Source organism: Macaca thibetana, chromosome 2, assembly GCF_024542745.1.
Source record: "Macaca thibetana thibetana isolate TM-01 chromosome 2, ASM2454274v1, whole genome shotgun sequence".
Lineage (NCBI taxonomy): Eukaryota > Metazoa > Chordata > Mammalia > Primates > Cercopithecidae > Macaca > Macaca thibetana.
Window position 1 is genome coordinate 119,058,954 of NC_065579.1, and position 27,040 is coordinate 119,085,993.

General features: G+C 39.1%; 2 protein-coding genes and 1 long non-coding RNA gene across 13 annotated transcripts in view; 1 reads left to right on the plus strand and 2 right to left on the minus strand.

Annotated features, from left to right (window-relative positions):
* ADAMTS9 (ADAM metallopeptidase with thrombospondin type 1 motif 9) overlaps positions 1-1,011 on the minus strand; it is a 174,319-nt gene extending 173,308 nt beyond the window's left edge. For both annotated transcript variants that reach the window (XM_050781196.1, XM_050781195.1), the window contains exon 1: positions 552-1,011. In XM_050781196.1, the coding sequence (XP_050637153.1) occupies positions 552-666 (115 nt within the window). In that variant the 5' untranslated portion in view covers positions 667-1,011. The remainder of the gene's footprint in view (positions 1-551) is intronic.
* The window catches only part of PSMD6 (proteasome 26S subunit, non-ATPase 6), a 1,096,682-nt gene that overhangs the window by 673,768 nt on the left and 395,874 nt on the right, over positions 1-27,040 (minus strand). The window lies entirely within an intron of this gene.
* Positions 1-27,040, plus strand: part of LOC126948844 (uncharacterized) — a 347,273-nt gene that overhangs the window by 2,114 nt on the left and 318,119 nt on the right. The window lies entirely within an intron of this gene.

Consider the following 27,040-nt stretch of genomic DNA (forward strand, 5'->3'; position numbering starts at 1 on the left):
ATATGAACCAATAATTCATTTTTCCTCAAGCTTTAATTTAAAACGAAGGTGGGGACTTTGTTCTGACTTTATTTTCCAGCCCATTCGAGCCAATTCCTTCACCCTTAATCAGCGGACAAATATTTGCTAAGCACCTACTATGTGCCAGTAACAGGACCTGTGCTAGGTGCTGAGGATACACTATTCCGAGCCAGACAATTAACAAGTCAAAATATATATGATTTAAGATATTGATAAATAACCTGAATAAAATAAAACATGACGCTATCTGGTGCCCCCAATTATTAAATTAGTTTGCAGCGTGGGAGTGGGGATGGGGGATATATCCGGCTAACAGCAAGGTGGGGGGGGGTTGCCTAAATTCGTTTCCACAGTGTCCCTCCCTAGCAATTGATTGGGGATGACCCAAAGAAGGGAGAGGCTGCAAAGCGGGAGATAATTCTTTCTAGGAAAAGGAGAGAGGCCTCCGCTGTGGGGTGCCCCTGCCCGGGAGCGAGGACCGGGAGGCGGCGTCGGGGCCGGCGGGGTCCCGGGGGCCGGAGCCTGGTTACCTTGCCTCGGGTGCAGCCTGTCCTTGCGCACGGCCGCCGCGGCGTCTGGGATCCCCATCTCGGCCAGGTCCCGCACCAGGAGCGTTAGCAGTGTGGCCCAGGATACAAACTGCATGGTGCTTCCCACCCCTCCCTCCGCTGCCCCCACCCCCCTCCCTCCTGCCCTCCTTGGCTGCGGCGGCGACGCGAGGCAGCGGCCGTGGAGAGCGCGCGGAGCCCGGCGCCCGCCGCCAACTTTTGACTTTAGGAGTCGCTGAGGTCTCGCTGCGAGGGTCCCGTCTGCGCTCGGCTGAGCAACGCCGCCGCCTGCCGAGAGCTGAGCCGCTCGGGCCGCAGGAGGAGCCGGAGGAGCAGGAGGAGGAGGAGGACTGGGGCTCGGCTGCTTGGCCGCATAATGCCCAGCGAGCGGGCAGGAGAAGGCGAGGAACTTGCGCTCCGAGGCGCGCCGGGCGCCCTGTGCTGGCCGGGATAGCTGAGCGGCTTCTTGAATGGGGGGCTGGGGGGGCGGAGGCGGGGGGGCCGCGGGTCCACAGCCTCTCAAATGCCCCCGGTGCACGCCTCCAAGAGGAGGAGAGGGGAGGAGAAAGCGAGACGAACGGGGACCGCCTCCTTCCAGACCATGTCCCCTCCTCGGCCGGCCCGTGCGGGACTCTCAGCCGGAGGCCCTGCCGGCTGCAAGAGGCGGAGGCCAGAGGCGTCACCAGCGCCGGGGCAGCTGGTCGTGGTCCTCGCCACCTCGCTGAAGTGGGGTTTTCTGAGATTCCCTGCCCCTGGGAGGGAAAGCAGGGAAAGTTCTCTCCCTTTCCTGGCGCGCGTGCAGCCACTTCCCCTCTCGTCTTTTTCCTCTCCTCTCCTCTCTCTCCTCCCTACCGAGTCTCTTTTTTCTCCTCCCCCTTGTCTCCCTGTTGCTGTGCCTCTCAGACTCTGTCCCCTCTCCTCATTTTTCCCTGTGATGTCCGTCTTCTCCCCGCCCCACCGTGTTCCTCTCTGTTTCTCACATTTCTCCTTTTCCTTTCCTTTCTCTCCCGTCCCTATCTCTTGCCACCAGTCCCCTTCTTTTGGTTTCTTACAAGTGAAAGTGGCCCAGCGCAGGAGCGCCTTCCCTTCCTACAGTTTTTCACTCGGGAGGAGATTTGGCACCTGAGCTCCGCTCTCGATTTAATCGCCCCAAGTCAAGAGTTTTAGAAATGGGGTTATTAATCCTGCAGCTCGGAGTGAGTTTCGAATACGTGGTCTCTTGAAAATTTCGCAAAATGTTTAAGCTGTGCTTTCCACCAACCTCTGTCACCATTCGTGGAGGGTCCATAGCATTCTCTAGGTCCCTGGCCCCAAAAAAAAGGTTAAGAAGGCGTTTTGGCAACGAGAAGGGGCGGGGACTCTGGCGCTCCTTACTACCCGGGGGTTTAGAGATGGGAGGGGAAGGGGGGATGGAGTGTAAAGTTGTAGATCCCTGTGGGAAGCACCAGTCCCTGGAGGGATTTCTCAATCACTTCCGCTTGCTTTCAGCCTGAGAGATGCTTGGAAAGACTGAAAGCAGACGCTTCAAGCTACACCTTCGTGTGTGTGTGTGTGTGTGTGTGTGTGTGTGTGTGTGTGTGTGTGAGAATTGTTCAATCCTAGGTGGTTCAGTGGCGTTTTTTCTTTAACCAGCCCTCAGGAAGATAGAAAGTGTTAATTTCAAGATAAAAGACATGACAATATCGGTAAAAATATATAAATATATGACTAATAAATATATATTTGCTCAAGTATCCTATAACCGGGGTTGAGGTTCTGTTGCGTGGTAGGTTAGCACTCAGGACTAGAAATACCAAAGATAGCCAACACTAGGAACCAAATCACAATATGCTAGTAATGTCAACTGTTCTTGAGATAGTAATACAAATATTTCTTTCGGTGAAGGGTAAAAATGACTTGGCAAGACGAATTTGCTAAATAATTGTTAACCCAAATTGATGATGTTACCATCGTCTTATTACTAGAATTTCATAATGGGTATGTAAAATGTAAGAATGGAAAAATAACACCTGTATTGTGCACAATTAGAGATTTTTAGAGAATGGCATTTAAACCTTGAACTTCCAAATTAATTCACTAAAATACATTTCTTCTAATACACAGTATTTCTTTTTATTGTAATAAAATTCCCCACAATCACGATGTCTGGGAGTTGCTGAGAATTTAGTAAGGAACAGAAAAATATCAAGAAATCAATCTTATTGGCTGATTCCTGTGGAAAATATTCCAGTACTTCCATTGTAAAATTACTCAAAAGTATAGCACTTTTCAGTATTTTCCATTAAATATTTTCTTTCTCTTTCAGTTCAAATCCCTCCTGGCAAACAGAAGTTAACTAACAGTATAGAAATGATGATATGTAGGGACAGAAGCCTCCTTTGTGTACTCTCTCTCCTTTGCTTTCTTTTTAGGACTTTGCTTGAAGAATGAACTTTGGCTACAGTTTTAAAAAATTGATCCACAAGAACTGATAGGCCAGGAAGATACAAAATATCTCTTCGTGACCTCCTGAGATGACCAAGAGCCTAGGTTTCTGAATTTCTCATCCTTAGTGAGGCTGCTCATCTCTTCTTCAATGTATTAGCTGGCTTCTGCATTTACATCTGCAAAAAAAGTCTTAAAGAATCTTAGGAAAAGTCTTTTAAATCGTGAGACATGAAAAGGACAGTTGAGCTAACTAAACAATTCAGGCAAAAATCTTTTGTCTGAATAATTACTCTTTGTCTAAATAAGTACTCTTACTCAGTACTTACCATGAGGTAACATACAGCATTTAATTTAATTCTCAAAACAGCTCTTTTAGGAAGGCAGTGTCAGTAATCTCATTTTACCGATAAGGATACTGAGTTCTGAATAAGTGAAATAATTTGACCCCCCTCAATCCAGTAAGTGAGAAACAAGATTAAAACTCCGCTTCAGTCGTTCAATCCAAGTTCATAACTATTATCATATGTCATGAATAACTGATTAATCAGAAGCATTGCTAGATTTTTGGAGGGTTGCTTTGTGGGAAAATGACTAAAATCATTCAGAGAATTGCCTCAAGCTCTTATTCTATGTATAACTTTTCTTTAGCTCTCTCTTTTTCTTCTAATGCTAAGTATTTAATGATAATCGTGTCAGCTATTTCACTGATATTTCACAACTTTTTCTTCAGCAGTTAGAAGAGATCTGGCACATAGTAGGTATTCAAGAAATATTTACTAAGACTAGGCATAGTGGCTCATGCCTATAATCCTAGCACTTTGGAAGGCTGAGGTGGGAGGAGTGCATGAGGTCAGATCAGCGGTTCAAGACCAGCCTTGGCAACATAGCAACCCGTTGTCTCTACAAAAAAAGAGAAAAGAAATAATAAAATAAAATAAAATAAATTGGTCCCTCATAAAAATTTGCTCTGAAAGAAGCAAACCTTTTCAAGGTCACCTGGAGTTAATGGAGGGACAGTTTTTAGCCCATTTTGTTTTGGGACTTTACTGGAATTGAATGGTATTGTAGGTTAAGTGGAAGTCTTCATTGGCTGATTCTTCATGAAAATTAGATCCCAGAGGAGTGATGATTGATATTAGTCACTAGGGAGAGATAATCTGGCCAATGGAAATGAAAGTGATGACATCACCAATGACTCTGTTTGCCTAATGCCACTGGAAACGGCAGGAAGGAGACTTGAAGCAAAGCCATCAATTTCCACAGAAAGGGGAAACCCACACCCAAATGGTAGGGAGGGCCCAGGAGCCAGAATTCAAGTGAATAGTTTCCTGAGTGGTCAGCAGTGTCAGGTGATTTGGGGAACAGATAAGCCCCTAGTACTTGGTAGCACTGCATTCTGGTGAGTGAATCACCAACCTGGGACCTGGTGGTGGCTCAGCTCTGTGACCTTGGGCCTAAAGAATCTTAGGGAGATGTGTTTTACGTCACAAGAAATGAAAAGGACAATTGTGCTAACTAAATAATTTGGGTTCCAATCTTTTGTCTGAATAATAATAATGAGAATCTTTTCTTGACTACTTACTATGTACCAGGCCATGTGTACTATGTCCTCTCTGATCCAATTTCCTATTTGCAGACTGTGGTGGGTAGAAACTGTGTTGTCTTTCCTTGCCCTGTGAGTGAATGACCTTAGTGTATTTTTTAAAAGTCTTCTAACTACTGACTTCAAGCAACAGGTAGTGTAGAGAAAGTAGTTTGTGTCATTATTGATAATAACAGTAGATTCCCTTCATTGAGTTCTTTGTGCTAACTTTTTAATCCTCATAGCTATCCTGCCTTCTGGGTTTTACCCTCCTCATTTATAATGAAAATAAGACCCAGCAAAATTAAGTGACTTTGCCTGGCATTACAGAGTCAGAATGTGCAGTTGGGATTTACACTGGGGTCCAGTTACCTCCAAAGCTTGTGATCGCCATTAATCAGAGCAGTCTAGTAACATAAAGATTTTCACCTAATTGATCTTGATCATTCAGCATTTATATTTGGCCTGATGAATACCATCTGTAAGAATATCATTTTTTCTTCTAATGCTAAATCTAAAGTTCTAACTAGCTTTTCTTGACCCTACTCTGAAAGTCATAGTTCCATTTTGGAGGTGGCTCTGTATAGCTCATGACCAGCTTATAGCAGTTCTACGAAGGTGATCCCATCTTCAGCCTGTTCACTCACCAGGAGCTCTTTGTTTACTTGTCATCCTGGAAGACCATACTCACATTATTGCTCAGGCTTTAAAGCCCCATATGAATCCCACTAATCTTTCCTTTGACTGTATTCTTAGGGCTTCAAATCCTTTTTCTCCTCCCTCTACTATCCTTGAAATGAGGCTTCACACCTGGGGTTCAACATCATAACTACAAATGGAATTCAGAAGTGCTAGACTTCTAGCTTTGATCCAAACTACTTCTAACCTGCAGCCAAATTAGCAACACAATGTATGCAAGCACAATTTTATTATTCTCTAAAAGTGCACATTTGATGTCGACAATTGTTAAATATATGGCATCTTTAACTAGCAGGGAATCTGATAACCCTAGGAGTATTTTGAGTCGTGCCAGAGCACTTTATGCTCCCTGAGTCCAGAATTTTCCCTGTCCTAGTTTGGTTCACACATGTTGTGTTTTGGTGTCCTTTGTTAGTCTTTAAGGTACACAAGGGCAAAGGACAAATCTATTTCCTCCATGGTTACATAGTAGGCACTTCACAAATATGCCTTAAATGAGTGAGCTTACTGTTGCCACTAATTTGGTTCTAGTTTCAGAGCCAGGTTTTTGTTTTTACACATACACACACACCCCCCTCCCCCCGGAATGATTGAAGTAATTTCTGTTTCTTACTGTATTATTATTACTCTTGGGAGGCAAGTCCTGCTTTAATCAGAATCATCATGATTCGTTTTTTCTGGAACGAGACATTTCCAGAGCTAGGCTTTCCCTAGTGGGTACTTCAGGATCATGAGTAACAAGGCACAGGGCCTCCCTTAATTGCTCAGCACAGTAAGTAAGAGTTACGCCTATGCTGTGGGCAGTTTCGGTATCCTTTGCATGTCCTAAAGAGGAGGTAATAATGGTTTCCTGCCTCATAGGGATGTTATGAAAATGACTTGATCAATGAAAGTGTTAGCTTAGTGCCTGACATAGAGGAAGTAAGCATGTCCAAATCAGCAAGCTTACTTGCACCCACCCACTAGTCAAGGAAGAGTGGTTCCTGATTCCTGACCCAGAGAGCCACTAGCAGGCTAGCTTTTCTTTCTCAGTTAACCTCCCCCTCACCCTACTCCATAACCAATTTATGGGCCTTTCGCCCCTAGAAAAGAAACAAAACAAAACAAAACAGCCATTTGTGTGCAAATGAGTATGCATTTTTTCATACTCATCTTTACTCTTAGCCCTTCATCCCTCTATGAAATTTTTAATGTTTTAAACAGATTTACTCCCTACAGTCTGCTTGGATTAGTAGTTTATATAGATTTAATTTAGCACGTTCTCAAGTACTGGGCTTTTCTTTCTGGCAGAATTTTTCAAATAGCCAAAACATAATTTTCCCTCTGAATATTAAAAAAACAACAACAAAAAATGATTTTCATATGACAAATAATTTTTACACACGCAAAAAAGTAATTTTCAAAAGTAAGCACTTCTGCCAGATGATGCTTAATAAGTCTGTCCTAATGGTATTTATCTTAATGCTTAACTTTCAGGAACAGTGGATAATACCATATTCAGTCCCCCTGACAACCCTATGAAACAGGTAATGTCATTAGTCCCACTTTCTGGAGGAAATGAAGGTACAGAGAAGATAAGTAGTAACTTGCCTGAGGTTGCACAGCCAGTATGTAGCTGAGTGGGAGTTCAGTGCTAGGCTGTGGGATTTCAGAACCTGCCCTCTTAAATTGCCACATGGTACTGATTCTCATATGTATTTATGTTTTATCAAGCTTAATATAGGATAAATTGTCATGCTTAGGAATGCAGTGTCAAAGAGTGGAAATTCAGACATTAGTAGAAATTCAGATATCTGGACAGTTGGGGACCAGGAGGCCAAAAGAGGGTATGGTTTAGGGAGTCATTCACAGATGTGGGATTCAGGATATCAGGCCAACTGGAGATGAGGAGAATGTCTTCCCAGCATCCCAAACCACTCATTCGCCTAACGATTAGACTGGCCCTTGGGAGCACTATTCTTCTTCGTTGGTCTCATTGCCACAACCAGTCTCACAAACTCTCATTGCCCTCAGCTCAGCCCAAGTCTTTGTATTGTTCAGACTGTGCTGTGGGCCCTGCTCTAAAAATAGCATATGGTGAAGAGGTCTGTCTTGTAGTTGCAAAAGTGGTGTAGGATTTAAATTCCCCATGATAAGCTAATTTGGGGGTCCACTACAAAGAAGATTTTCAGAAAACCTTTCAAATAATCTCAACTACTGTGACTACCGAACACAATGGCAAGGGGCTGGGAGCAGGAAATAATACCTTCATTATCCAAACTAATTTGCATACGTTTGAAATGTACAAAAGTGTAGATGTGCCGCATGTGACAACTCGACCTGGTAATGAGAGTTTTGGGGCATCAAATCAATGCTAGTTATAAATGGTGTATTTGCCATGTACTGCCTTTGGATTAGTTGGCACCCATAATATAAAATAAGTTGTTTCCTGAAATGTAAACCTAGCAATCAGTGCTTTGTCAGTCCCTATCGATGTTGGCAAAATAATTGGTTTTGCAGTTTTTTCACTCAAAATAGGTCTGACAGTACATATTGGTGGCATTCACAGCAACATAACTGTAATAAACTTCAGCTACTGTTGGGCTCTTTGCAAGCAATACAGTTACTAAAGCAAGAGTTTGGCAGTACGGTTTTCTTTTAGGCACCCTCACCATGTTGATGAGGGTGCCTAAATTCTGGTTATAGTCAGTAATACAAATTAACTCATGTAAATGTTTTTAATCAGTGTTTCTTACAGCTGATTATTCGGCTCATTAACTCTGATCATAAATGTGGACTTTGGAAAACTTAACATTTGTTCTATGTTACCTTTTCGAACAAAATGGTGGCTGAGGTAGAGAAATGATTTGTTCTCTGACTGGTGACTTTGGTCCCTGCATTGAGGAGTGGCAGAGCTCTCAAGAAAAAGAAACCTGACAAAATTCAAGACCCTCTCCTCCACACTGACGAGGTGAAAAGGGAAAGGAACCATCTAGAGACAGTAAATAAATGAAATATTAGGCACTTGTTAAAAAAAAAAAGGAGGGAAGAACCATATGTTTAGCATATAACTATGTCCAAAATGCATTATTCAGCAAGCAAATCTCATAGTGTTGTTAGTCTAATTGGGTTCTACTGTAGTAAAAATGAAATAAAACAGCTACAACAAAATCTCAGCCTGTGCTTAAAATATGATATGCAAAGAAAAAATGTCTAGAAAGGTGGATATACATTCAGCTGTCACCAGTGGTTCTCTCTGGAGTAAGAATTTTGGAGATATTTTATACTTTGTACATGTCAGTGATACCCATTTTTATACCGTTTGATTATTTTCACAACAAAAATATAGTATATTTTTAATGAGAAAAGTGATGTTTTTCTTTGTAAATATACAGGTAATATATAAAAAATATATATGATAGTATCACCACCCTTAGGGAAAACTTTTCTCATAAATTATGTATAGCCCTAGCTTTTTCTGTAATATTCAACATGTGTTTTATTATTTGAAATTAACCTTACATATTTTGCATATATGAGAACAAATACAAAGAAGAGATTTATGATGGTTGAATCAGGCTTTTGAGGGAAACTTGTGACTTAGAAATACAAGTATTGGATATACGGTAACCCTGGATTTAAGACATGAATGGAGAATAATAGCTGAATAACAGGAAAAAAACATAAGCTTTCCCAGCCCTTGACTAGTAAACAAGAAAGATACTTGTTTATTCATTCAATAAATACATTATTCAAACACCTACCGTCTGCTATGCACTTTGCAGATAGCAGAAGCGTTCACAGCTAGTGGGGAAGAGAAGCAGAAAATAAGCTAATACATGAACAAGCATATAATTAAATATTGTTCTAAGTATTGTAAAAGAGATGAAAAGAGAGATAGCGTAGATCAGATGAACGGAGAAAACCTCTTTGAGAAGTGATAAGCAAATTGCATCCTAGAGAATAAGAAGGAGAATAAGAAGGAGCCAGGCCCTAAAAGAACAGCAGGAAAAATATTCCTGGCAGAGAACAGTAAGGCCAGGTCTGAGCTAGGAAAGAAGGTGGAGGTTTTCATAACCCAAGAAGCCATTGCACCTAGGGTTCTATGATTGAGGAGAAGATGATTTAGAATGGGGTTGGGGTATACTTCGAAATAACTAAACGAGTGGAATTGGAATGTTCCTAACACAAAGAAACGATAAATGTTTGAGGTCATAGCTATTCCAATTACCATGATTTAATCATTATAGTGTATGCTTGTCTCAAAACATCACACGTACCCCATAAATATGTACAACTGTTATGTATCCATAAAAATTAAAAATTAAAAAATGCTTTTAAATTTACAAAGTAAATAAATGAACAAAAGAATGGAATTGAGAGAGAGCCAGCGGCCAGCTGATATAGGGCCTTTAAGGTGAGGAATCTAATTTCATTTAAAATAGAAGGAGTGGCCATGGAAATATTTTAGGCAGGGGCATGGCAATATGCCCTTTTTGTTATTTTTAAAAGATCACTCTAGCTGCTATGTGGAGAACAGAGTCGAGAAGGCTATTCTGCTATCCAGATGAGAAATCGAAGTGACTTGAAGTGAGGGTGGTGTTTGTTAGTAGGGGTGGCAAGAATCAGATACATGTAAAGTATATTTTAAAGGTAGGATTAATAGGACATGATGAAGGATATTATGATGGGGATGAGAATAAGGGTATCAATAATGAGTTCCAAAATTATACTGCAGATATTGCTCTCTCCTATATACAAATAACACCCACATAAAGAATATAAAATAATAAAATTTCCATAAACAACAGCAACAAAATCACTGGGAATAGAAATGACAAGAAACCTGCATGGCCTATATGAATTATGTTTTACAACACTAATGAAGACCTCAGAGGAGATGTGACTAAATTGAAAGACACTGTATTCTTAGGATGACTGGATATCACAAAGATGCCTGTTCTTTCTAAGATAGTTTATAAAATGACTAGAAATAAAAATACCAATAATTTATTTCTGTTATTTCGTTTTGTTTGAATGAGACTAATTAATCCAAAATTTTATTTGGGAAGATAAACAAACAAAAACATCTCAAAAAACTTTAAAAATGAAGAGCAATATGGAAAATCTAGTATTAATGCCAGATGTTAATAGAGAATTTAGAGCAACAATAAATAAATAAGGTGATACTGGATTATAAATGGACAGAAAACCCAATGGAAGAAAGTAGAAAATCCAGAAAGAGATGTAACTGTGAGAATTTAGTTTCTGATAGACATGGCTTCTCAAACTGATTGGGAAAGTCTAGGCTACCCAATATACACTGCCAGAAATAATTTGGTAGTCATCTGGTAAAACACACACTCACATAAATAATCATAAAGTTGAATCTATACTTCATACTTTAAGTACATACTTGATCCATATCAAATGGATCAATAAATAAATGTAAAAAATTTAACCAGAAACTGATTTAGAAGGAAATAGGAATAATTACCTTATATCTGTGGCATAAGGAAGGCCTTCTAACTATGACTCAAAATCCACAAGCCATAAAAGAAAAAAATTAAAGAAATATTTAACTACATTATAAAACAAACAAATTCTGCATGATAAGAAACATTATGTCTTGGCCCATTTTGTGTTGCTATAATATAATACCACAGAATGGGTAATGTATTGTGAATGAGAATTTATTGGCTTATAGTTCTGGAGGCTGGTAAGTCCAACATTAAGGTACCAGCATCTTGAGAGGGCCTGCTTGCTGTGTCATCACATGGCAGAAGGGCAAGAGAGGGAAAGAGAGAGAAAGAGAAAGAGAAGGGAGATTAAACTGCTCCCTTTTATAATGAACCCACTCCCTTGGTAGCAGCATTAATTGATTCTCTCTGTCCTCATGACCTAATCCCCTTTCATTAGGCCCCACCTCCCAGTGCTTTTGCATTAGGAATTAGTTTCCAACATATGCTTTTTGATGTACACATTCCAACCATAGCACATCATAATCAAAATTGAAAGTTAAATGACAAGCTGAGAAAAAAATATTTTCAGCTCATAGCACAAAGAGAGATTTTTCCTTGGATATACAATAAGAACCTACAAGAGATACCAATTGATAGCTCACAAGAAAGGAAATACAAACAGTACAAACTTGTGAAAAGGTGCTCATAAAACTATACCAATGTGAGCTTTTCGGTAATCAGATATGCAAACTATTAAGTTTGATACACACAGTCAATTACTGAGGCTTTGGGGGATATATTACAACTCTTACGCATTGTTGAGTAAGTTGATATAACTTCTAAGGAGGCAATTTGAAATTTATCAAAACTGCAAAATCATAGACCCTTTGAACCAGCAGCCTACATTTTATATATCAGGTATATTTGCATGTGTGGAAAATGGCATTCACAAGCTTCTTTACTGCAGTATCATTTATAATGTCAAAAACAATGAAAACCTAAACTATAGCAGACTGATTTAACAAATCAAGATATATGCAGACAATGAAATATAATGCATCTGCAAAAAGAGTGTATATATATATATAAACTGGAGAAAAATAGTATTTCATAATTTTATTTGTGTATATATTCTAAAGAAATGCTGAAAGAATGTGTAAGAAACTAAGGACAGTGGTTACTGTGTGAGGATGATGGGGAATTGGGAAGATGGGGTATGCATTAATTTGCTACAGTCGTACATTATGGATTAGTCAGGTTTCTCCAAAGAAACAGAGCCAACAGAGTATATGTGTGTACACACACATACATATATATGCATATATATATATGTGTGTGTATGTGTGTATATGTACATATGATTTATTGTAAGCAATTGACTCACATGATTATGAAGGATGGAAAGTCCCTAAACCTGCTGGGTGAATTGGCAAGCTAGAGATCAGGAGAGCTGATTGTATAGCACCATTTTGGATCCAAAGGCCTGAGATCCAGGAGAGCTAAAGATGTAGTTCCCATCTGAAGGCTGGCAGGCTGGAGACCCAGGAAGAAATGATGTTTCAGTTGAGTCCCAAAGTAAGAAAAAGCCAATATTTCAGTTTGAAAGCTGTTAGGTGGGAATAATTCTCTTACTTGCAGAAGGCTTAGCCTTTTTGTTCTATTCAGGCCTCATTAGGTGAGGCCCATCCACATTAAGGAGTGCAATCTGATTTATTCAATCTACTTTTTTAAATGTTAATTTCATCCAAAAATAATTTTCCAGAAACACCCATGACAATGTTTGAGCAAATATCTGGGCACCTTATGGCCCAGTCAAGTTGACACATTAAAATTAACCATCACAGGCTACCATAACAAAATAGCACTGACTAAGCGCTTAAGCAACAGAAATTTATTTTCTCACAGTTCTGGAAGCCAAATTTACTATCAAAGTACTGGCAGAGTTGATTTCTTTTGAGGCCTCTCTCTTTGGCTTGCAGACCGCCACCTTTTTGGGTGCCCTCACATGGCCTTTCCTCTCTAGCTCTTCATCTTCTTATAAGGACACTAATATTGGATTTAGGCCCCACTCTTATGATCTAATTTAATCTCATTACCTCTTTAAAGGCCCTATCTCCACATGCAGTCATGTTGGGAGTTAGGGGGTTAGAATTTATTCCAACATATGAATTCTGTGGGAAACACAATTCAGTCCATAGCAGGGGATAAGGGTAGGAGGGAGACTGTCATTGTTCACCTCTTTGTACCTTCTTGATTTTAAGCTTCCTAAATGCATTACCTATTTTAAAATATCTTAAAAATGAACTCCAAGTTTCTGCTTCCAGCAACTTGGAGGATGGTGCCATTCACTTGGTTGGAGAAGACTGAGGAAAAAAAAAACCCTGATAAGGTGGGAATAGGGTGGAGATACTGGGGAGACACTGCTGTAGAATGTCAGTGAGGCAGTTGGTGTCCAGGAGAGGGGTGAGGGTGGAGTTGAGAAAAAAGGAGTTTTCTGCGTGGCTACAAATTCAGGGGGAATGCATCAGATCACTCTAGGCAGTGGTTCTCAAACTTTATTTGGCATGCATCAGAATTATCTGAAGGGCTTCTCATAACATAGGTTGTACAGCCCCATCCTCCAGAATATCTGATTCAGTTAGTCTGGAGTAGGGCCCAAGAGTCTGCAATTCTAACAATTCCCAGGGGATACGGATAATGCTGACTGGGGGCCCCACTAGGAGAACCAGCAGCCTAGGGCAATGATTCTCCATTCTAGCCTTACATTTATATGACATGGAGAGTCTTAAGGAAAAAAAATGTGATTATATGGGACCTACTCCACTGCAGACCAGCTAAGTAAGAACCTCTGGAGAGCGGACCTGGGCACTAGTAATATACAGAAGCTCTCCCATTAATTCTGATATGCAGCTTGAGCTGAGAGCTTCAGACCTAGGAAAAGATGCCAGAGAAATGAGAGAAGGCCAAGAACAAAGGCTTTAGGATGTCTGTCTTCTAAATGACTAGTAGGCAAAAAGGAACCAACCAAGAGATTGAGAAGTGGAGAGATATTGGGACACCCGGGACCTATACTCTGGTGTCATGGAAGGCAGTCATTAACTCCCACCCATCTACACTGGATTCTGGTGACACAGACACAAATAAGACCTACGCAGCCTTCAGGAGCTTCCTTAGTATTAAGGGCCAAGATGTTCTTATAAAGAAGTGATGGCATAATCAGTCTTGATGTGTGTCCTAGAGGGATACTTTCTCATATGCTGAAGGATGTTCATAGGAGCATTGCTTGTAAGAGTGAAAATCTGGAGACTACTTGTCCTCAGTCAAAGAATGGCTACATTTTATAAAATGGTATGTTCATTTAGTGGAACACTATACGGCAGTTCAAAAGAGTGAACCAGGTAGACATCAGCTTCCAAGATCTCAAAAAATAGTGTCAAAGGGAAAAAAACCAAGTTGCGCTATGATGTGTGTATCGTTTATAGGAAAAACAACTTACACATACATGCGTTTGTATATAAAGATATAAAAAAGGTCTAGAAGGATTTACTCCAAATTCTTATCTGGTGAACGGAAGAGGGGACAAGTTTGTGGAGGATAGGTACAAGCACTTTAGATTTTTTGGTAATGCTCTTAAAATTGTTAAGCCTTTAGGATTAATGCACATGTTGAACTACCTCAATGTTGTACTAATTTAAACTTTTAAACATTGCTTACAAATGTCAATAATACCTATCAACTCTAAAGTTAATGTATGTAGACACTAGAATTTTTGACTTTGTGTGGGGTTCTGAAATAATGCTATCTATATCCTCTTCTGATTTCTGGGTCAATTCAAAATCGTCACTGACCAGATGGAATGTATCTCCCAATCCTTTTCCTAAACTGAAATAGGACAAAACCTATAATTTAAAGAAAGAAGAAAAAAATGAAAACATTGCTTAGCCATTACTCTTCTGTGAATTTGTCTGCAAAAAAAAGTGTGTTTAAAATAGCATTTCAATGATACAGACATCATCCTTTCCCCAGAGTCTTGACTGGCAGACATATTACAGTTATTTAGTCAGGGGGCTGCACTGAATACAGCTCTGAAAATGTAACCAAGATTTATATGGTGCAGGCCTCTGCCTTTAAACAGCAGGTAAATGATGCTGGAAGATTCTGTAAGTAAGGATAAAGAAATTCACTGAAGCTTGTTTTAATCTGAACATACTTTTGAGTTTTTAGAAAGATGAATACCTTTGAGCTATCTGTATTGAGAAACCTCAGTTGTCTCCCTGGAAAGCAATGCCTTTTAAATTCTCAAATATCATTTTCAGAGTGGGAAGACAATCTCCCCATGTGTAAGTTGTAGATGAGCAAGGACCTTATCTGTATCATTGGCATTGTGTCTCCAGTGGCTAGCACAGCACCTGGCAAATAGGTAAATATCAGTAAATATTTGTGGAATGAATGCAGTCATACAACAGAAAGAGAAAAATAAAATCATGAATGAATTCTGTATAATGTTGAGCAAAATAAATCAAACAGAAAAATACATCCTACATTTTCCCTTTATGTAATGTTATAAAACAGACAGAATTAATTGATAGTGATAGAAAATGGTTACTTTTGGGGAGTAGTGTTTGGGAGGGAATAATGGAGGCTAATGGGATGTTGGTCATGTTCTGTTACTTAATTGGAGTTTTGGTTGCATGTATGTGTTCACTTTGTGAAAAATCATTAAGCTATACAATTATGATTTGTGCACTTTGCATGTTGTTTTACAGATTTATTTAGCATAAATCAACTTTTCCCAGAAAAAAAACCACTGTCAGATAAAGGCAAGTAACTGAGGTTTTGAAATTTTGATCCTTTATGTTGTGGATGATCCTATCTTTGGAAAATTATTTTCCATCTCTAAACATATTTTCATTTCACATTTCTGAAGATATAGTGTGTAAACTCACCTCCAGGGCTTAAAGGCTTAGCTCTCTCTGTTCTGAGGCCTTTGCTCTTTCTTATCAGAATTCAGCTAATGGTAAAACAGCTCTTGTAGGATTGGAGGCAGCTCTGCTATTTGGTTTTTAGCACCCATCCTTTTTCATGTCCCTAATCTTTTGAAATTTCCAAACACTTAAACAGACAAGAGAGAATAGTGAGAGAAAACCAGAAACTGGGCAATTTAGGAAAAATATGTGACATTTCCTACCATTTAATACTACCAGCCTCACTAAATTTTCTAATGTTTTCTGTCTCCTTTCTCTCCCTCATTCCCTTTTTGATAAAATGGACAAAAACATTTAAAAAATCCTTGAACCTAGTAACTCAGAAATTCAACATAGACACGTGCGCATGTACACAGGCGTGCGCGCGCGCACACACACACACACATTTGTCCATGTACAAAGTGATATATTTACAAGGTAATTCACAGCTACAGTGTATGAATGGCAATAGGTTAAAGGCAACCTAAATGCCTTAACCAGTGAAAAGGGGACTGGTTAAGTATATGACATTTACCAATAGAAAAGTGTGCATCTATAAAAAACAATGAAGAAGCTGTCTGCGTTCAAGATACGTAGATAAGTGGAATATATCTTAGATAAGTGGAAAATATCAGGTTCAGAGCAGTATGTTTAGACTACTGTACTTATGAATGCATAAATTATACAAGGAACTGAGTATTTGTTTGTCCCCAGAGGGGGATGGTATACATGGGCAGGAGAGACTTTCTCCCGTATACCCAGTGGTTCCTTTGATATTTGAACCATATTATGTATTGTCACATCAAAAATAAAATTTTAAGTGTATATAAAATAATACTTTGGCAAGAAACCCCCGATTTTGCCAAGGATGTGGAATGATGGTATAAACTCACAAAGTACTATTGGAAGGGTAAATTCAGACAACACAACAAGAAGATAGTTTGTCAAAGCATGTCAAAAGCTTCCAAAGTTTCCTTTTGAATACATATTTCTGGTCCTAAGAATTTATTTTTAAGATTGTAACCTTGCGGCCAGGCACGGTGGCTCATGCCTGTAATCGCAGCACGTTGGGAGGCCCATGCGGGTGGATCACGAGGTCAGGAGATCGAGACCATCCTGGCTCACAGGGTGAAACCCCATCTCTACTAAAAATACAAAAAATTAGCTGGGTGTGGTGGCGGGTGCCTGTCGTCCCAGCTATTCGGGAGGCTGAGGCAGGAGAATGGCCTGAACCCGGGAGGCGGAGCTTGCAGTGAGCTGAGGTCACACCACTGCACTCCAGCCTGGGCGAAAGAGCGAGACTCCGTCTCAAAAAAAAAAAAAAAAAAAGAATGTAACCTTACAGTGAATGTATGGCTATAATGGAGCACACTGAAGGCCTGGACTGCAGAAATATTGGGAAAAACTACAAATATAAGGCTGAAGCAGGCGGATCACAAGGTCAAGAGATCGAGACCATCCTGGCCGGCATGGTGAAACGCCGTCTCTACTAAAAATACAAAAATTGCTGGTTGTGGTGGCACGTGCCTGTAGTCCCAGCTACTCAGGAGGCTGAGGCAGGAGAATCGCTTGAACCTGGGAGGTGGAGGTTGCAGTGAGCCGATATTGTGCCACTGAACTCCAGCCTGGCGACAGAGTAAGACTCCGTCTCAAAAACAAACAAACAAACAAACAAATACACAAAAAACTAGACATATAAAATAGAAGTTCCACAATGAGAACACATTGACACAGGGAGGGGAACAACACACACTGGAGCCTGTTGGGGGTCGGTGGTGGGAGGGAGAGTGTCAGGAAAAATAGGTAATGTGTGTGAGGCTTAATGCCTAGGTGATGGGTTGATAGGTGCAGCAAACCACCATGGCACATGTTTACCTATCTAACAAACCTGCATATCCTGCACATGTATCCTGGAACTTAAAATGAAAATTAAATTAAATTTAAAAATTAAAAATTAAAAAACTAAAATAGAGGTTCTGCATAAATTATGGTACAGCTATATATTTAAAAAGCAATTTTGGAATCTTTAATGACAGAGGAAATTGTTCATAATATTAAGTGAAAAGTATACAGCATGTACATCCTAATATTTGTTGCCAAAAATGCATCTATATAACTGTTTGTGTAGGTATGCTCACCCGTGTATAAAACCGAAATTTACACTTTTATTCTAGGTAATAGAATAATGGATTTTGTATTTTAATTTTCATTCTTATATGGATTTCCAAAAGGAATTATACTAGGCTTATGTTTTATGCTAGAAATTTTATAATAAAAGAGTTAGGCCAGGAGTGGTGGCTCACATCTGTAATCCCAGCACTTTGGAAGGCCAAGGTAGGTGGATCACCTGAGGTCAGGAGTTTGAGACCAGCCTGGCCAACATGGTGAAACCCTGTTTCTATTAAAAATACAAAAATTAGCCAGGCATGGTGGTGTGTGCCTGTAGTCCCAGATACTCGGGAGGCTGAGGCAGGAGAATTGCTTGAACCCAGGTGGTAGAGGTTGTATTGAGCCAACATTGTGCCATTGCACTCCAGCCTGGGCAACAGAGTGAGACTCTGTCTCAAAAAAAAAAAAAAAAAAAGAATTAATGAGGATATTTTCTAAAAGTACTACAAGTAAATCCCACCATCATAAGTGTGGTGCTGAAAATTCAGCTGCATAAAAAGCAGCACTGCATTAAACTGAGGTTGATGAAACGACAGAATTGAGACTTCTGAGATGGACAAGAGCCAGTTGTCAATCACTTTATATCCAAAGTGGTATTGTCAAGGGATGCGTTATCATGGGCACTGTCTCCATATGGAACGTGTTGACACTTTTTGAGAATTGTTACTTTCAGACTGAACTATTTTTATTCTTTTAAGGAAGCATGTAAATATTTACCTCAAATCAAAAACAATACACATAATACATATATAACACACACATATATAAATGGTGATATAATGCTTTTAAAAACTACTTCTAATCAAATTACTCCCACAAAATACCCCCTAAAATCATATTATTTTTTCTTTTTTATTACTTTTTTATCAAGATGAGATTCCCTTAGCATAAAATTAACCAGTTTTAGGGGAACCATTTTTAAGTGAATCATTAGCATTTAGCAGAGTCACAACGTTATATAACCACCACCTCTACCTAGTTCCAAAACATCTTAATTCTCCCAAAAGGAAACCCTGCACACATTAAGCAGTTGCTTCCCATTTCTCTCTTTCCCCAGCCCCTGGCAAACACCAATCTGCATTCTGCCTTTATGGACTTACCTATTCTGGACATTCCATAGACATGGGATCATACAATATGTGGCCTTTTGTGTCTAGCTTCTTTCACATACCATGCTTTCAAGGTTGATTTATATTGTAGCATGTACCAGTATTTTATTCCTTTTGATGGCTGAATAATATTCCATTGTGTGTTATGTCAGAATTTGTTTATCCATTCATTCCAGATGGACACTTGGGCTATTATTTTTGGCTATTGTGAATAGTGCTGCAATGAACATTTGTGTACACATATCTGTTTTGACTCCCTGATTTCAATTATTTTGTGTATGTGTTGAGGAGTGGAATTACTGGGTAACATGGTAATTGTAAGTTTAACTGTTTAAGGAACTACCAAACTGGTTTCCACATGGCTGATATATATTTTAAATTCCCACCAGAAATGTTCAAGGGTTCCAGTATCTCTACATTCTCTCCAACACTTCTTATTTTCCATTTTCAAAAAAAATAGCAATCCTAGTGGGTATGAAAATGTACCTCACTTTGGTTTTGATATGCATTTTTCTAAAGGACCAATGACATTGAGTCTAATGGCTTATTGGCCATTTGTATATCTTTAGAGAAAGGGATATTCAAGTTTTTTCCTCATTTTTTAAATGGGTTGTCTTTTTGTTGTTGAGTTGTAGGAATTCTTTTTATATTCTGGATATTAGACCCTTATCAGATATATGATTTGCAAATACTTTCTCTCATCTCCAGGGAGAAAAAGTTCTATAGGTTGTCTTCAGTTTCTTGGAAATGTCCTTTGATGTACTTGTTACTCATATTTATATAGAGAAATATTCTTATTTTCTGTTCTAATTTCAGCTAAAATTGTATCTTGGACACATTTTTGTGTTTCTACACATTATTATTATTTTAATGGCTGCATACCATTCTGTCATATTCCTAGTCATTCCTGGATTGTTGGCAAATTATTTAAGACTAATTTGGTAAAAAATCAATTAAATTTAAGGAATAATTTAACTACCAGGCATTAGGAAGAATAGGAACGAAGTGGCTTTAAGGATTGCACGAGTCTGTAGGCTGCTTGAAACACTGCAGTAAACTTGCCCCCTCACTTCTGGTTTCTTCATCTCTCATTCCAAGCTCTTATACAACAGTATCTTACTGGCTCATCATGGATTGGTGTGTACCCCTGTAGGGCCACAGTACTGCACAGCCCAGATCCCCACTTCAAGATTGAGGTGCTCATTCTCCCATGGTCCAGCAAGCTGTTCTTAGAAGTGGAAGCGATGGCTTATGGTCTACTGTAAAATACAGAGACTTTACAATTGTGCTCTCCCAGGTAACACTGCAATGAACAGCTTCTCCTTTTGTGTTATTTCATTTGGATAAATCCCTAAGAGTTACATTATAATAACTCCTAAGCATTTGTATGCTGCTGTCTAGAGGATTTTGCCAATTAACAAAGTTACCAGCAATGAGCAAATGCCACTCAGAATTTTCAATATACCTGTAACTAAAAAGGAGACAGAAAGAGATAATGCCATTGTGCCGGGAAATCTGCCTGGTAATTTAAATAAATCCTATGTTGTCCACTAATATGCACTTTCTTCTTCATCTCTAGTAATAATTATACTTTAAAAATGTATAATATTATTTGAGTCATTGCTGCTGAGAAAGAAAACTGTATTTCTTAACTTCTTCCATAGCTAGATATGGTTACATATTAGACATGTGATTACGTTCTGTCCGGTAAAATGGGAACAATCAATATGGAAAATGCTTCATGCCTTTAAAAGAAAGGAGCATGCTTTTCACTTTGCCTTTCCTGTTTCTGTTGGTTGGAATGAGAGCATGGTGGGAAAACATCTTGTACAATTAAAGATGAGAACAACCGAGGGTGGATGGCAGAAGAGAAGATAGAAGGAGCCTGGGTCCATGACACTATGGAACCACCACACCAGCCCCAGACTACTGTGCCTTATTCATTATATGGGAGAGAAAAAGAAAATCTTTCTTATTTAAACCATCAGTATTATGGATCTCTGTGACAGCAGCTGGACCTGTTTCCTAACTCATACACAGTATTTGTCTTCTTATTCCGTCCTTTAGTGCTAGTTATTTTAGAAATTAAGAAATTGGAGGATTGCATATATTAAGGAATTCACTCCAGAGCTTCACACAACAGGGAAGTCTAGATGAAATCCAGGTGTCTGATTGCAAAGTCAATGTTTTCTCACTGTTCTTTTCCAGAAGAATTTATAGTCCTTTTCTGGAATGTTTTCTAATGCCAACAAGCAATGCTCTGATTCAATAGTTACCAACTGGGTGTGCTACAATTCAGTTTAATTATGACACTGGACTTGGAGTTAGTTAGATCCAGTAAGTTAAAGGGTCAGTCCTATAAGACCATCCCCACTTCAGATGACACTTACAAGTGCCAAACTTCCCTTAGTAAGGACAGACGAGCTATGCATTGGGAGTTCCCTCAACCCCCTCCATGGGTTTGGCAATTTGCTAGAATGACTCACAGAACTCAGGAAAACAGTCTTTTTACCCTTACAGGTTTATTATAACAGCCAAGTGGAAGAGACGCACAGGACAAGGTATCGGGGAAGGGGCACAGACTTTCTCTACCCTCTTCAGATGTACCACCCTCCTAGCACCTGGTTGATGTCATCACCAACCTGGAAGCTTATCAGATTTTCTTGTTCAAGAGTTTTTTTGTTTTTTGTTTTTTGTTTTCTTTTTCTTTTTAACCCTTCATTCTGGTCTGATGGTTCGAGAGTTTTTATAAAGCTTTATCTAAACCCTCCCTTTCCTTCCCAGAGGTCTGTGGGTGGACATGAAAGTTCTAATACTCTAATCACTTGGTCTTTGTGGTGATCAGTCCCATCCTGAGACTATCTTAAATCACCTCATTAGCATAAAATCAGGTGTGATTACCTGGGGCTCCTTAGGAATAATAACAGACACTCCTGTTGCTCAGGAAATTCCAAGCGTTTTAGGAGCTCTGTACCAGGAATCACAGACAAAGTCCAAATATATTTTTTCTTATATCTCACCTTTGTAGGAACCTAATTTTCAAACCTCTACCTTGCTGACTATATGGTAAGATTTTTATACACATTATAAATCACAATATTCACATTGTTGAAGATATACAAATAAGTGTCTAAAATTATATCTTTTCTAACTTTCCTGACTTAATATTTTTCTGACTTCTAAACAATATGAAAGCTATTCTTGGGTGATCAAAGCCACCCTTTTTTTGAGGCCAGGAAAGCTTTAGAAATTCAGTGACCTTTAAGATGAATCCATAATTATGGGTAGGGTTTTACATAATCAAGATTTTTAATTTCTAGTTTTTAGTGACAGAATCGTAACTCAAATTAGTTTAAGCAAAAATAGAAAAATGTGTTGGCTTAGCTAATTGAAAAAGGGGCATCCTGCTTCAGGCACAGTTGGATCCAGGATAGCTAATGACTCCATTAAAGAGAGGTCCCTACCCATCTCTTGGCTTTATTACCCTGGGTTGGTTTTGTTTTTAGACAGCCTTGTTCGTGGTGGAGGAAAGAATGGATACCAGTTCTCCCAGGCTCACCTTGTTAGCAGCTTCATTACTACAGCAAAAAACAAGCAAACAAACAAACAAGCAAACCAACAGTGCCTTTCTCCTGATAAATCCAGCAACATATACAAACAGTACTCCCATTCGGCCAGGTCTGGATCTCACACCCACTTTGTCAAAGACAGGCCCAGCTATATCAAATCCATGGATTGAGCTTGGGGAGGAGTGGTTTTCCAAAAGAACAAAAGGGCGCTATAAAACAGAAAAAGGTGAGAAATGGAACAACAGATGTCCATTACAAGCTTTACAGGTGGCGCTGAAGAATGAGGAAGGAGTTCCAAGTGAAAGCAACAGCCTGAGTGGAGGCCTGGAGATATGCTGGTACAGGAAGTTCAGATGGGCAGGAATACTGGGGAAAAGAGAAAAATCAAGCTGGAAATGTGCTGTAGAAAGTGTTAAGAGTCATGGTAAGGTGTCTGTGCCCAATTTTAAAAACAATAGGGAGTTAAAGGGGTGTCCAGAAATATCATCACACATTGAAAATACAATACATCATCAAGTAGAATTTAAAATAAATTCATTTATTTTATTCAGGGTCTAGTATGTAGTTATTCTTCATTTAGAAGGCATTTATTTTCAATTAAAGTATATAAGCTTGTGTAACCTACTACTGAGAAAAGTTTTATTACATTTGTTGAATGCATCTATCTCCATCAGTTGATTGAATTTCCTCTTGCCTGTAACTTCAGGGTTTGGCTAAACTGAAAAATACATATTAGTATGGGCAATCCCAGGTGGAGGACCAGGGAACTCTCAGAGATAAATAAAAAGAATGCAGCCAACCATGTATCCTTAGACCTGATGGGCAATTTACAACTCACCACTTCAAGGCACTCATTTATTCTTCAGTTAAAGTTGTTCTCTCAACCTTAGCACAGACTTTGGAAAAAAGAAATGTGTTTCGTTATAATAATGATTAAAAAGTCCCTTTGGAGGAAATAACTTGCTGATTAAGATTGATTTTCCCCTCTTTTCCTCTCCTATTTTATGTGTGTCTTCTCTCAAAAGCAAGAAAATGGTTGACCAGAGTCCAGAGTAATGGGCCACGAAATTCCCAATGGAGGTCAACTGAGGTTGACTTTAACTTGGCTTTAGTCCTTCACTGTTGGCTTAAATGAGGAAAAGTTTTGCAGATAGTAAAATGCTACCTGTGAGTTTACCATCATTATCTCAATAGCCATGAAATGCATTGCTATGGTTGCCAGCAATGCAAGAGGCCATGATGACTGGCCCTTGGCTTCTCCAACAAGATGATCCTGAGTTTTTGTTATCTAACATGTCTGAGCCTCCATAACCTCATCTGTAAAATGGGATAATTAAAGTGTCAAATACCTAATAGGGCTTTGGTGAGGATTAGATGAAATAAAAAGGATGAAAAAACATTTAGTTCAGTGTTGCAGCATGACCAACTCATCCTAGTTTTCCTGGAGCTTTCCCAGTTTTAGTGCCCTGAATCTCACATTTTAGGAACTCTCAATCCCAGGCAAACTAGGATGGTTGGTCAGCCACGAGTCATGAACTCAGACAACTCTCTCAGAAAGTATTAGCTATTTTTATTTCAGAGGAGAAAAGTGAATATGAAAATACTTAGCATGATGTGAGGAACACATTTTAAAAACCACCTTTTATGGTGAAAGAATTAAACGTGTTTTTTTGAGATGGGGTCTCGCTATGTTGCCCAGGCTGGTCTCAAACTCCTGGGCTCAAGCCATCCTCCTGCTTTAGCCTTCCAAGTAGCTAGGATTAGCCAGCACACATCACTGTGCTGGCTGCAGAATTAAGCCTTTAAGAGTCACAGGTAAGCCTTAAATATCCAAATCCTGTACTTTTCCCGTGTGCTCTTATTCATTCTTTCATCCAATTCTTTGTTCATTCACTCATCTCTTCCCTCATAGAGCTTACAATTTAGAATAGAACACATTCAATAAATAGTTATCTTACAAATAATTCAGTTTGCCATTATACTAAATAGATTTGATGGTAGTGGCAGGCAATCAGTCATCAGTCAATTTTTTAGGGATTTCCCTAAATCTGTTCATTCTCAAATGTTTCCACTTGTGATCATCTTTTCTTACAAAGTGGACACCTTGGGCTTTATAGTACAGCTGTTGGCCAAAGGAGAGGAGAAAGCCAATTGGCCTGCAATGACCACATTTGGTCTGGTGATTGGGGTTTCTTTTTTAATGTTTTAACACAATGAGCAGAAGACTGAAGGAATACAGGGTTGTCCTATTCCCTTTCTCACAACTGATTCATAGTAGGCTCTTGACCCAAGGGGAGGCCATTCATGATCCATGCAGGTGAACCAGGTCTGCCTTTGCCTGCCCAGAGTAACAAAATGTGGAAAAACCCAAAAGTCTTACATTCTAACCCTTTCTATCACCAACTGCAAGAAAGGAAAAATGGGCTTTCCAAATGTGTTTCCATTACAGGATCGAATCATCTATTATTTTCATTTCAGCAATGCCAGGAAATTCAGAATCAGCCACCTCGTCCAAAATATAATAATCTTTCGGTATTATATTTACGATAACATATCATAGGGAAAGAGGATATTTCACCTGGGAACCAAGGCAGTCTCAGGGAGACTGACTTTCTTCAGTGGCACCATGTTATTATAATAACTTTGAGAGAGCTCTATGCTGGGTTAAACGCAACTTTTCACCCCCACTGGCATCGCAAACTAAACGGAACAGAGAAGGCAACCTCTAGCAAAACAGGATTAGATTTCACAAAAAGATGTGGAAAGGGATACAAAATCTCTCACCGTGTTTCCTGCAAAAATAGAAGAGCCTTCGCTGCACTGTTTCTACTTAAAAGCGACTGCTTTCTTACATTGAAGTTTAGGTGGCTGCTTGTTTAAGAAAATCTTTACAAAGTTAGGTATTTTATTTTACTTTCTGTTTTCTATTTAGGATACATTCATGGAGGATTTTTGGATGTTTAGATTTGGTAGGAAATGCTGTGATTAGGTCCCAAGAAGGAAACAGTGGTTAATTTTGGTCTGGGGCCCCACTGGGTCAGGCAATTAGGAGACTGTCAAGGTGGCGGCAAATACCAGGGGGCTGGTTTAAAAGAACGGCCTCGAGTATGTCAGCAGCCACCATTTTTATTAGAATTTTCTTTCAATTTCTTCTTTTTTCTTTATTTTTTTGAGATTGCAACAAGTCTGTGGCTATTTCTTAAAATAATTTAGTGCAAAAGTTGTGCCCCTTGCTACTCTGAGATCTTGCCCAAGATTTGAAAATGTGCCCAATGCAGATGTGATCTGATACTTCAAATGAAGAAAATAACTTCAAAAAAACATTTTTCTTGGAGGTGTAGGCTGGGGGAGTGTTAGAGAGAAGGCACATCTGTTTTTCTCCTCTCTTTTCCTTCTTTCTTTTTTTTTTTTTTAAAGGATGATTCCTTGTTAAACATCCTAGCAGGAAAGAAAAAAGGAGAGATCTTGTCATTGTAATATTGCAGAAGTAGTATGGCTGAACTGTGTTCCTTCAAAATTTGTCCTAACCCGTAGAACCTCAGAATGTAATTGTATTTGGACATAGGACCTTTGAAGAACTTATTAAAGTAAAATGAGGTCAAATGGGTGGGCCTTCATCCAATATGACCAGTATTCTTAAAAGAAGAGGAAATTTAGACACAGACATGTACATACACAGAGGAAAGACCATATGAGGACACAACAAGAAGGCAGCCACCTGTAAGCCAAAGAGAGAGGACACAGAAGAAACCAAACCTGCCGACACCTTAATCTTCTAGCCTCCAGATCTTCTATCTTCTAGCCTCCAGATCTGTGACAAAATACAGTCCTGTTGTTTAAGCCATCCAGTCTGTAATACTTTATTATGGAAGCTCTTACAATCTAATATACTAAGTCAGATCACTCTTTTCACCAAAGGATATTGCCAATGGGCCATGGTCACTCTTTGAGGAGAGAACAGCAGCTTACCTTCCATAGCTCTTGTACTTTCTTAGCTATCATCTAAAAATGCATAGAGAACTCGGGGAATTCAGGTTTCAGTAGAGTTATTTTTCGGTGGGAAGGGAAGCAAAAATGTTTGTCGGTCATATTTATTAATTTGAATGCATTTTAATATGCTTAATAAAATTCTCAATCATGCAGAGCCTATAGGATAATTTAAAAATTAATATTAATATATTTTTAAAAGGTTTTGACCTCTTTGTTCTATGTCCTAACTTGTTTGTTTGTTTTTAACTTAAAAAGACAGGGTTTTGTTTGTTTGTTTGTTTTTTGTTTTATTTTTCCCTGAACTGTGTAAGTTGCCTAAAATTTCCAGGCTCAACCCCAGTGTGATTAAGACTAATACAGCCATAGATGGAATAAAATTCAGTTTTTTAAAGTAACAATATCATATCAAAAGCATTTTTATGCCTTCTAATCAATGATGCATTTTTAAAGTCTTTTTAGTGTTAATTGAAGAAATAATTTAAAATCATTGTGTGTATATTATTGCAATTATGCATAACTGT